The sequence below is a fragment of the Aplysia californica genome, unplaced genomic scaffold (assembly GCF_000002075.1).
Source record: "Aplysia californica isolate F4 #8 unplaced genomic scaffold, AplCal3.0 scaffold00500, whole genome shotgun sequence".
NCBI classification, from domain to species: domain Eukaryota; kingdom Metazoa; phylum Mollusca; class Gastropoda; order Aplysiida; family Aplysiidae; genus Aplysia; species Aplysia californica.
The window spans coordinates 392,843-403,623 of record NW_004797770.1 but is presented as its reverse complement, the minus strand read 5'-3'; the positions used below and the strand labels follow the sequence as shown (position 1 = coordinate 403,623).

At 38.7% G+C, this 10,781-nt stretch overlaps 2 protein-coding genes across 2 annotated transcripts in view; both read right to left on the bottom strand.

Moving 5' to 3' along the window:
• The window catches only part of LOC101864646 (b(0,+)-type amino acid transporter 1), a gene marked incomplete at both ends in the record, with an annotated part of 17,427 nt that extends 11,953 nt beyond the window's left edge, over positions 1-5,474 (bottom strand). Inside the window, 1 exon segment of the mRNA XM_013086748.2 lies at positions 5,349-5,474. Coding sequence (XP_012942202.2) covers positions 5,349-5,474 — 126 coding nt within the window.
• An 879-nt stretch (positions 5,475-6,353) lies between these two features.
• The window catches only part of LOC118478327 (b(0,+)-type amino acid transporter 1-like), a gene marked incomplete in the record, with an annotated part of 30,018 nt that continues 25,590 nt past the window's right edge, over positions 6,354-10,781 (bottom strand). Inside the window, 3 exon segments of the mRNA XM_035971761.1 lie at positions 6,354-6,402; positions 8,534-8,633; positions 9,631-9,756. Of these exon segments, the coding sequence (XP_035827654.1) occupies positions 6,354-6,402; positions 8,534-8,633; positions 9,631-9,756 (275 nt within the window).

Sequence of the window (10,781 nt, the reverse complement as noted above, 5' to 3'; positions counted from 1 at the left end):
TATATATATGCCAGCGATAAGAGAAAAAGTACATTTCACACAAGAGATTCTTCAGAAAGTGAGTCGTATTCACAGGCATATTATGTTCCAGCAGAACAAAATGAGGCTACGAGACAAGCTGGATAACTAGCAAACATTCAATCGTTTCCCTCCATCCTGGACGAGTTTCCTCGTTTTGAATTAAAATCGGGGACTGCGACTGAAGACCATATTATTTCCCAAGTAGAACTTATCATTTTTTTTTCTGAATATCCACTCCTATATTTTCAAAGTTTAAGGCCGACACACCACTCGCTGATATGGACTAACAACAACAAAAACAACAACAAAAAACAACAACAACAACAGCAACAACATCATCATCATCAAATTCATCATCACCGTTATAATCACCATCAGCAACATAAAACAAACAAACAAAAAACAAACAAAACCAAACAAACAAAAACAACAACTACAAAAAAACACAAAAACAAACAACAGCAACAATGTTCAATACAACAAGCACCAGATCGGAAGCTCTAGGATACACAGATAATATTATGTCCAAACAACAAGAGCTAATTTACCTTAAGGTTGTTGTTATTCCATGGACCGCTGTGACCTTCTTCGGAATAGTTACTAATTGTTTGAACATTGTTGTATTTTTCAAAATGGGTATTTCTGATAGCGTGTCGGCTTTGTTTTTCCTTTTGTCTGTGGCCGACTTGGGAATGCTTAGTACAGTTCTGTTAGGCGTCATAGGAGCTGTCCTGAGGATTGTGGATGGCACCACTGACGCTCTACAACGTTTTGATCCTTTCATTATCTCCGCAATTAGTGCCAATAGCATGCATTTTTTCCTGACGCTCTCAGTTTTGATCACAACGTTCCTGGCCGTCGCCCGGTGTCTTTGTGTTTACAAACCTCATAAATTTAGATTTATTTTAACACTTCGTCGGACCGTCCGTGCTCTACTCAGTTTTTGCTTTTTTTCTCTACTAGTGAACGGACCCTCATGTCTCGCCATGACGTTGCGCAACATCAACCAGAATAACAACTTCACGAAACGATTGACAATGCACTTTTCAGACGACTATCAAGCCATCACGGATATTAAGTATATCTTGTCGAATGTTTTCTTATCAATAGGTTGCCAAACAACAGTCTTCGTTTGTCTTACCATAATGAGTCGATCATTGAAACAGGCAGTCTCTTTCCGATCTAAAAATGCAACAACCTGTCAACGAGTTCGTATGCATGATACTGTTCACAGAGAAGCATCTCTTACCCTTCATTTGAAAAGAAAAGAACTCCAGGTCTTGAGGCAAGTCTACATCGTGTGTCTTATCTTCCTGGTGTGTAATATTCCTAGGATCCTCATCGCTTTGTCTCGGATTTCTGTTCCGGGTTTTGCAGTGAGTTTAAATTACCACAGAATTTACACAACATCTTCTAATATTCGCACCCAAGCTGAAACGCTTAACAGTGCCGTCAATTTTCTTGTGTACTATCACTTCAACTCAAGATTTCGCAAAACGGTTAAAGAACTTAAGAACACAACCATATAACAAAGATTGTAGAATGACTCTTGACTCAAAGCCTATGAAACGAAAATGTCGTCCAAAAAAGTAGCAAATGAATGTAACGTTTATTTTTTAAAGATATCCTTCGCAATATCAACAATTGAGCTGGCAGAGTACCAGAGGGACAGCATCACAGCCAGAAAGGCGGACACATTTCTCATTATCATGATATTATGAGGAAGTCTTATCCTGTTCCTACATGCATCTGGGGGAACTATGGAAACCTATTTATAAACAAAGCGCTACCTTAGAATTATGCAGTTCTATCTGCTTTTTTTAGGCCGTTTCGAGCTACTAAGACCACGTGGTCAGAAATCAAATTTTTTATCTGCTCTATCAAAATCGATAGATTTACACAATCACTACAATAAATTATTCACAGTAACTTAGCATACACGTTTTTCATTTTGAGACAGTGACACTATTCTAACCCTTCATTTCGGTGTAATCACGCAGTCCCCCCCCCCCCCCCGCCCCCATCCACTGAACGTAACCAGTTACCAGGCGCGTCTCAAAAAGTACTTAAGCCTACCAGTCTGCTGGAACGTGTTGATAGAAATAGGTCAACTTGTCGATGTATTATGTGTATGCCGCAAATCATCTATTGTTTCATGACCCATTTTAAGCTAACAACAAAAAACAAACAAACAAACCAACAAAAAAACCTTTAGAACCTCGTGCAGGGACCTGAGAAGATAAAACAGAGCACTAATTGTTTTTTTTTATCCCGATTTATCCGCAGAAAGACGTACGTGAACAAGCTATGGCTATTATGTAGACAGTCTGTTTGTTATATAGGTCTCTGTGGTTCGTACAAGTGTCCCATTCATTTCACGTTCACAACAATATTATATATTATTGTAAACTAAGTACAGTTCAAGAATAAAGAAAACCACACGAGAAAACAGCCCTGGACTCGTGTGCCTTTTCAGTCAACAGTTCGATGAGAAAGCTTTTTATATCAACATTATGGGAGAATTATGGAGATTTACGAACAATTGTCATACGCACCCAGCACATATTACACGTCTTTTGGTTTGATGCCACGACCGATTATTTGATTATAAGACATTATTGTAAGGGCAAGCCTTATCATGTTGAAATTGGCTGCAACTTGATAGTTCAAAAAGACACATAGGGCAAATTTAAAACTAATCACACACAACTTACCCCGGCGACCTTTGTCCAATTTGAACATTTTGAAATCAGTGACGACAAAAGTAATTTCGATAATGAGCCTGGGGGTGCGCAATGTTTTTGCAATAATCACATCTATCGACGGAACATATATATATATATATATTTGATCTTTAAGAACGGACTGAAGTGAATTTCAGCCTCCACATAATTTGTTTGTTAAAATTGAAGAGAAGTTTGCCCCGAAAATGGTAGTATAGCGATGAAAAGAAACAAGAAATAGACACCGAAACAGCAGAAACGGCCGAAGAAGTAAAATCTTCCAAACCGCTCAACCGAAAAATGATGAAAGAAAATTACAAAAGTATTATTATAAAAGATTTTGAGTTTAGAACCGGAGAGTAATGTGTGAACAGCCACACTATTTGCCCTGTAATTCAGAAAAAAGCGGAGATGGTCTCCGAATAGCGCCAAGTTCTCATTTATGTGGCGTGAACGGATGATAATATGCTTATTTACTTGACACTGATGATTGTTTGAAAAGTTTGCGTGACACAGTGATAGTTACCGCAGCGCAGGCAGTTTAAAAAGAAGAAGACCGTTATTTTCTCCCATCTTCACGAAGTTAACGTCTTCGACACTACAGGAATCATACCTTGAGCTATTATCGGAGATCGGAAAAGGATAATATCTTTTTGTTACAGGTTCTGTATTTCTCTTATTTATGATTAACCAAGAACAAAACGTATTTTTTAAGCCAAAAGATGAAAGACCGCACCCTGATGGGTGAATAACAATGACGACAACAACAACTTCAATAACAACAAAAGCAACTAAAACAACAATAACAGCAGCTGCCACAGCAGCAGTAACAGCAGCGACAACAACAGCAACACTAGTAAGAACAACAATAATGTTCAACACAACAAACATCAGGACTGAAGTGATAAGGCACACCGTGGACCTTATGTCTAAGCAACAAGAGTTGATTTACCTTAAAGTTGTTGTTATGCCTTGGACAGTCCTGACTATCTTCGGGATAGTTACAAACTGTTTGAATATCGTTGTGTTTTTCAAAATGGGCGTGTCCGACAGCGTGACGGCTCTGTTTCTTGCCCTGTCCTTTGCCGACTTGGGAATGCTTAGCGCCCTGTCGTTGAATGCAGCAGCAGCTGTTATGCGGATTGTGGATGGTACCACTGATGCTCTACATCGCTTTGATCCACTCGTTGCTGCCCTCATTGGCGCCAATATCAGAGACTGCTTCCTCACGATCTCAGTTTTAATCACTATGTTCCTGGCCGTTGCACGATGTCTCTGTGTGTACAAACCCCATAAGTTTCGATTCATTTTCACTACTCGCCGAACTGTCTGGGCTGTACTCAGTTTTTGCTTATATTCCCTTCTGGCCAATGGACCATCGTGTTTCACGTTAAGGTTTCGGAATGCACACCAGGGAACCAACCTCACGGAACGATTGACGGTATACTTACCATATGCCTATCAAATTTCCACGGATGTTGAGCAAATCTTATCGAATGTGTTCCTTACAATAGGCAGCCAACTTGTAGTATTTGTATGTCTCCTCGTCATGAGTACATCTCTGAAATCGGCAGTTTCCTTTCGACTTAAAAATACAGCCCTCAGCCAGATTACACAAGATACTGCTCCCGGAGAAACATCATCCGCTCGGTATTTGAAAGGAAAAGAAGTTCAAGCCTTAAGACAAGTCTGCATCGTTTGTCTCATCTTCGTGGTGTGTAATATTCCAAGGATCGCTGTCGGGTTGTCTCGGCTTTCTGTTCCCGGTTTTGCAATTGGTCGAAATTACCATCACGTATATGTGACAATTTTCAATATTCGCACTCAGGCTGAAACGCTCAACAGTGCAGTCAATTTTCTTGTGTATTATCGCTTCAGTTCGAGTTTTCGTACAACGTTTATGGGATATAAGAAAAAAAGGCGCTTAGCTGAAATATCAAACTGACTTACAAACCGTTGCTCTAGGAAACTTTACATCGTCAAAAAACACAAGAACACAAAGAGGGGAAAAGAAATGTAATCTAAACTAATTTGCTGTTGAATGCCAAGATCTGTTTTTTGTTCCAGTTAGTCCGCCTAAATATAATATTTCATCTCTAAAAAGGCCACAGTCGCACACTTTTGACATATTATATTATAAAGCAAGCGTGCATTGAATGAAAGGCGATTGTTCATGACATTGTGAGTGAAAGGCAATTGTTGACAATGTTCTTTTTGTTACTACTACCATCATGCTCCCTCCCACTTCTCTAGTTGTCTTGACTTAGATTTTATGAATTAAAAAAGGGTTATCCGACTTCTCTTTGGTTTGGCATTTTCGAAATATTGTTTTCTTTGTTCTGGGGTTTATTGAGGGTTCTACCTCCGAAATGATCAACAGTTTGTCTAGCAAAGCATTTAAAGTTCCTATTTTTATAAAAGTCTAGATATTTCTTATTCTCTTGGTGGAATTGTTTTTTCCCCTGATGGTTACGGAGCGGCAGGCATACAACCGAGAAAATTGTATTGTAATAGAGAAGCACCTAGTAGTAGTTAAACGAAGCACCTGGTAGTAGTTAAAGTATGTCAAAGCGAACCAACAACGATATGCACAAGTATACTGACCACAGCTACAGCGTCAGCGTCCAAAAGTTCAGTTGTAGTCATCACTGAGAGATAACCGATGTTGGTGAGTGCATAGATGACGATGACGCTTGAGACACTCACGATGATTGCTCGAGGCAGGTTTCTAGAGACACACAATAAAGGCGAAAACAATTAGTAAATATTTTATAACACAACCTACACAATTTAGACTACCTAGGAGTCCGAATGCTACACACAATTAAAGATTAACTGAGAGTCAAAAGCTACAACCCTGCTTGATACGGTCAACCTGCAGTCGACAGGCATACAATATCCCAGAACAAACACGAATGTACGTGATAAAGTTAACTTCATTTTGCGTGTTAAGGCGAAACTTCTAGCTAAACCATAACATCATATACGGCACTGTTTAGTGTTAGTTGAGTAGTAAGTTTCATGATACTTTAAACAGAACGACTATCAGTTGAAGTGATACTAAATTTAATCAAAGCTAAACAACTAAATAATGATCAGTAATTATGTACATGAAGTTTGGCATGCAAGTTGTTAATAGAGCTGTTTTAGAGTTAAAATGTCGCCAATGAGCAAATATCTAAAACACAATCATTGAATCTACTGGATTGGGAGTGAACTCTTAACTACTCGAGCTTGTTCAGTACAAACTAGTTTCTTGATTAAGTTCTTCAATCATTTATTCTTCAGTATGTTTCCAATTTCACGAGGATCTGCATTTATTCCAGGACAAGTAGAAATCCCCCCCCCCAAAAAAAAACACACCAAAAAACAACAAAAAACCATCCCATTTCCTTCTCCTTCCTAACCAAGTTTTTAATGTAAAATCGTAAAAAAAATATTAATGAAATGGAAAATATAAAAGGACTGTATCAATACCCAACAGAGAAGTCAGAGGTCCAAATATACCACTCTAACGACATCAAAGAAAATTAAACAGACCATCTGCTAAGTTTTAACGGGTAACAAAAAAGGTGTAGATCTAAATAACAAAGTAACAATTTATTTGTCTTACTTAGATGGATTCTTCAGTTCTTCCGTAACGTAGTTTAAGTTGTTCCTGAAATGAAAATGTGTAACAAAATATTATTCACAAAAGTCTAGTATAACTCAATTCCACACATATAGTTTAATAGTTATTTTCAAACTGCAGGATAGCAACCTCTCTTTTCAGATTACCATAATTTTCCCCTTTGAAAGTACTCTTCATTATTTATGCTGTCTAGATCTTAACATTTATTCCAAGTAAGGCAGTTGCAACACCAGAATCATAATCAAAACCTACTAAGGTATATTTGATAACTTTAAAACAATGTTCTATTAGCGTTACCACAATGTACAAAACATGCACAACACGCGTGGCACCACATTTTTTCGAATATACCACAGGAGTATTTCCCCTCTCGGAATTTACCGTCCATGAATAAAATGCAACATAAGAATGCGCAGTATAAAATTAAACACATTGGAGATATGACTTTTTTTTACAGTTGCTCAATCATTGCGGAATTCTCTTCCACCGCACTTAAGAGAAGCCTTATATTGGACGCATTTGAATCTGGTCTAAAAATTCTCGTATTTAAATCTTATTTAAATAACTACATTGTAATTAGATTCCTATTTCTGCAAGTGACTATCTTAGAATTACAAAGTTCGATCTGACATTTTTGGCCGTTCTGAGTTACATGTACCTAGACCATTAGGTGAAAAAGCAAAACAAAAAGTCCTATATAGATATGTTCTTTTAAAAAATTAAAATCGTAAGATTATTCGAAGTCGTTATCAAGATATTCAAAGAATTGCTTTCGAAAAAAAGCTTTTCATGTTGTGAAACTCAAAACTTTTGACGTAAAGTTTATCAAAACTAGGTACTGCAACTGAACAGACTAGATAAAACCTTGTAATTCTAGGGTAGTGAAGTAGTAGTCAGTAGCCGCAGTGGTTATCTTTTTGTGCATGTGTTCTTTTGACAGATTATGGGCGTATTATGTGTATTTTAAATTATTGTTGTTGATTGAAAGAGCCTGTATGCATAAAACGTGGGATTATGTTAGCTATTGTCCAAAAACATTGTTGTAAAACGCACAGGCAGTAGACGCTATTTATAACTTTCCTTGGATTATTCTTTTCTTATTTAAGCCATACGCCGTGTTCTGCCTTTTAAACTTTCCTCTGCAAGCTTCGGTGACTATCTCAAAAGAACAGGCTACCTTTTCAAACTGCATAAATACAGTATATACACGACTATAGCTTTTGGTATATCAACAGTTAATAACCAAGGAAAGAAAGCATGCAATAATTCGAGCACTCTTTGACACATAACAGCAAGCTCATTTCAGAATCACTGTTTTCTGTAAAATTGAGACAGCAAATAGCCTGCTACTGCTAGATCTTTGAGGAGTAAACTTTATGTCAGGTAAACTATCTTATTTTGTCATGCAGAATCTACAAAAACATAGTTGATATTTGATTATGTCTGGCTGTCTATAGTTTTTGTTCTATATTTACTACTTTTCTTAAACTCCAAGAACATACTATTATACACGTATTTCCCTTGTACTGACCTATTGTCCCCCAAAGGGCTATTATACACGTATTCCCCCAAAGGGCCATCTACAAATCGAGACCATCCTCTCAATAAGATCAAGTTTAGACAAACGGCTGAACTAAACTGCCACATTCATAAACCTCTGCGGAATGCCATGTACTAGTTAAATGGGCCTGCGGAAGCTGTCAAAATTATCCGAAAAGCCATTATAAAGGAACAGCCCCGAGTTATTATTTTAAATCAACAGTATGAGTTAAAGTAAATTATGTTTCTAAAGGAGGAAACGATGTCGAGCAAATTCGGTCCTTTTGCGCTAGGAAAATGTCAAAGGCAAGAAACCCAACAAGCTATAAAACAAACAAACAAACAAACAAACAAACAATAAACGCACTTAACGTCAGAGAAATATACAGATGATCCCCAACTCCCTAACAGAGAAGAACTGAAAAGGAAAACAGCTACAGAAAATCGCTCCCACCCCCACACACATACACACTCGTGCAAACAAGTAAACACTCAACATTCTTAGAACACAATTGATAGCAACAACAACAACAAAAAAAGACTGTTGGATAATGTGCGGCTACAAGACCACAATAAAAATACAAAGGAAACGCCAGCCGTAAGCAGGATTTCCCCTTACCATCCATCATACGCCCACAGAGCATCATAGAATGCGAGGGCAATGGTTGAAGGATCTGTAGTAGAGCCGGTGAAACCAGTATTTAGCTCTTTGGTGTTACCTTGAGGTAAGGAAAGAAATTATAGTAAGGAAGGATTTACAACACAGTGCTTTCTGTTGTCCTCCTTGCTCAAATATCGTTAAAATAGATAAAATACAACTCGTATGACACACTACGTTTTTCAAAGACATGTCTTTGAAAAAAAATATACATTAGTTTCATACCACCACACCACGTAACATATTTTATACTGCTAACAAAATTAAACAAAAACAAGTGTGTAGGTGTATGTATGTGCGTGTGTGTGTGTGTGTGTGTGTGTGTGTGTGTGTGTGTGTGTGTGTGTGTGTGTATGTGTTTGAGCGTGTGTGAGTGTGTGTGTGTGTTTGTGTGTGCATGTGTGTGTGCAATACAAATGATTTTTCTCGTAACGTAATCGACCTCACATTTGAAGCGCGTGATGGCAAAGAGCCTTACAAGACCAGATGTAACCAGTACATGAGCACAACGCTGAAGATCTTTATCAGTCCACCAGAGGGTGACAGAGAGCCTTGAACACACACCCAACAATTTAAATCGAGAACGTCACACTCAGGGATTAAATCAGGCTCATCCACATTGTTGTATAATATGATACAAACTGAGGTATCAGTGCACCTCTTATTTGTATATTTGTATTTGCAGATCACTAATCATATAGTAGCCCCCCACCCCCTCCCCCGGCGCAGAGGAGCCAATAATAATGAATTTTAGACGTATTGATACATGTACCACCATTTTCTATTAAGCTAGCATACACAACGAGGGCCTGAAAGACGACAGGGTTATGGTTAGGGTTAAAATTGGGGTTAAGGTAAGGGTTTCAGTGTTATCAGAATTTTCTTTCCAGTTCACTTTCCTAGCCTTTAGTTACACACATTTTGGAGATACCTTCATTAATAAATGATATCTGGTATTAGTTCTAACTGTAGCTTTTTGTTGGCTCCTCCATATTAGTGAAATGACAAAGAATTATGGTCAAAGCAATAGTTCCTCTGCAGTTGAATCGCGTACATACCCTCAGCCAACTTGATGAGGCCACCAACAACGATAACCAAGAGCGCTGCCACTTTGGCAACTGTGGTGATTATCTGCAGCTGTGCCGACAGTTTGGTGCTGTAACAGTTGAGCAGCATGATGGTCACTGGGGAGACAAATGTACATAAAGAACAATGCGCCTACACAACAGCTGTTTCTCAAATTGTTTTGTTTCTTTTTGTCTTGTAAATGTGTAAGGCCTTCATCGGCACCTGTGGGGGCCAACCCGGGGTGACAGGGACACAGCTCTATGCGCACAAACGGAGATACTTCGCACCCCCCCCCCCCCAAACTTTGCCATTCGAGAATCAAACTTTAGTCTCTTTTTCTCCATGCACTGGCAAAAATCCTAACCTTTATATTACATACGCCGAAAAGTACAGGGTCACCAAGGTATGACGAGAATGGTCAAGGCAGTAATAAAAGTTGTAAAATAACCCAAAATCGTTTAATGCCATGGACTTAACATTCTAACAATCCCTCAAAATTTGCTCTTCGACTTTGTATGCAGCTTTCCAGCCCCAAGAGTCACTTCTGGGAGGCACAGGCTAGTCAGCTTTCGGCATGTTTCGCAGCTAGGTCCTGAATGCGTTTAAACTTTCGGTCAGCAAGCTTTTAGAGTATGGAAAAATCAGCAGCCACGTGGAGCTAAGTCAGGACTGTAGAATGGATAACGCAAAAGATTGGATACCTTGATTCGTGAAAATAGTAAATCTTGTCTTCGTTTGAAATGGTGCCAACTGGATATCGTGCAAAGTGACGGAATGAAATCAGACTAAAATGAACACCCCACTCCCCTTCTCCAGCCCTTCCAGTATCAGAACCTCACTTTTACAGTCTAACATGTCCTTTTGAAAAGAACTTTCAGTGCTGGCCTTATGCCATACTTTTGAGATATCACTAGGGTTTCTTTTAAGTAATAGCGTATACTGTGCACCTTGCTTGAATAATTGACAAATGAATAACTATAAATCATAAATCTCAAGACTGAATAGACAGACATTTAGGTAGACAGATAGACAGACAGACAGACAGACAGACAGACAGACAGACAGACAGACGGACAGACAGACAGACAAGCGGGCGGGCAGGCAGACAGGCAGGCGGGCAGGTAGGCAGGCAGGCAGGCAG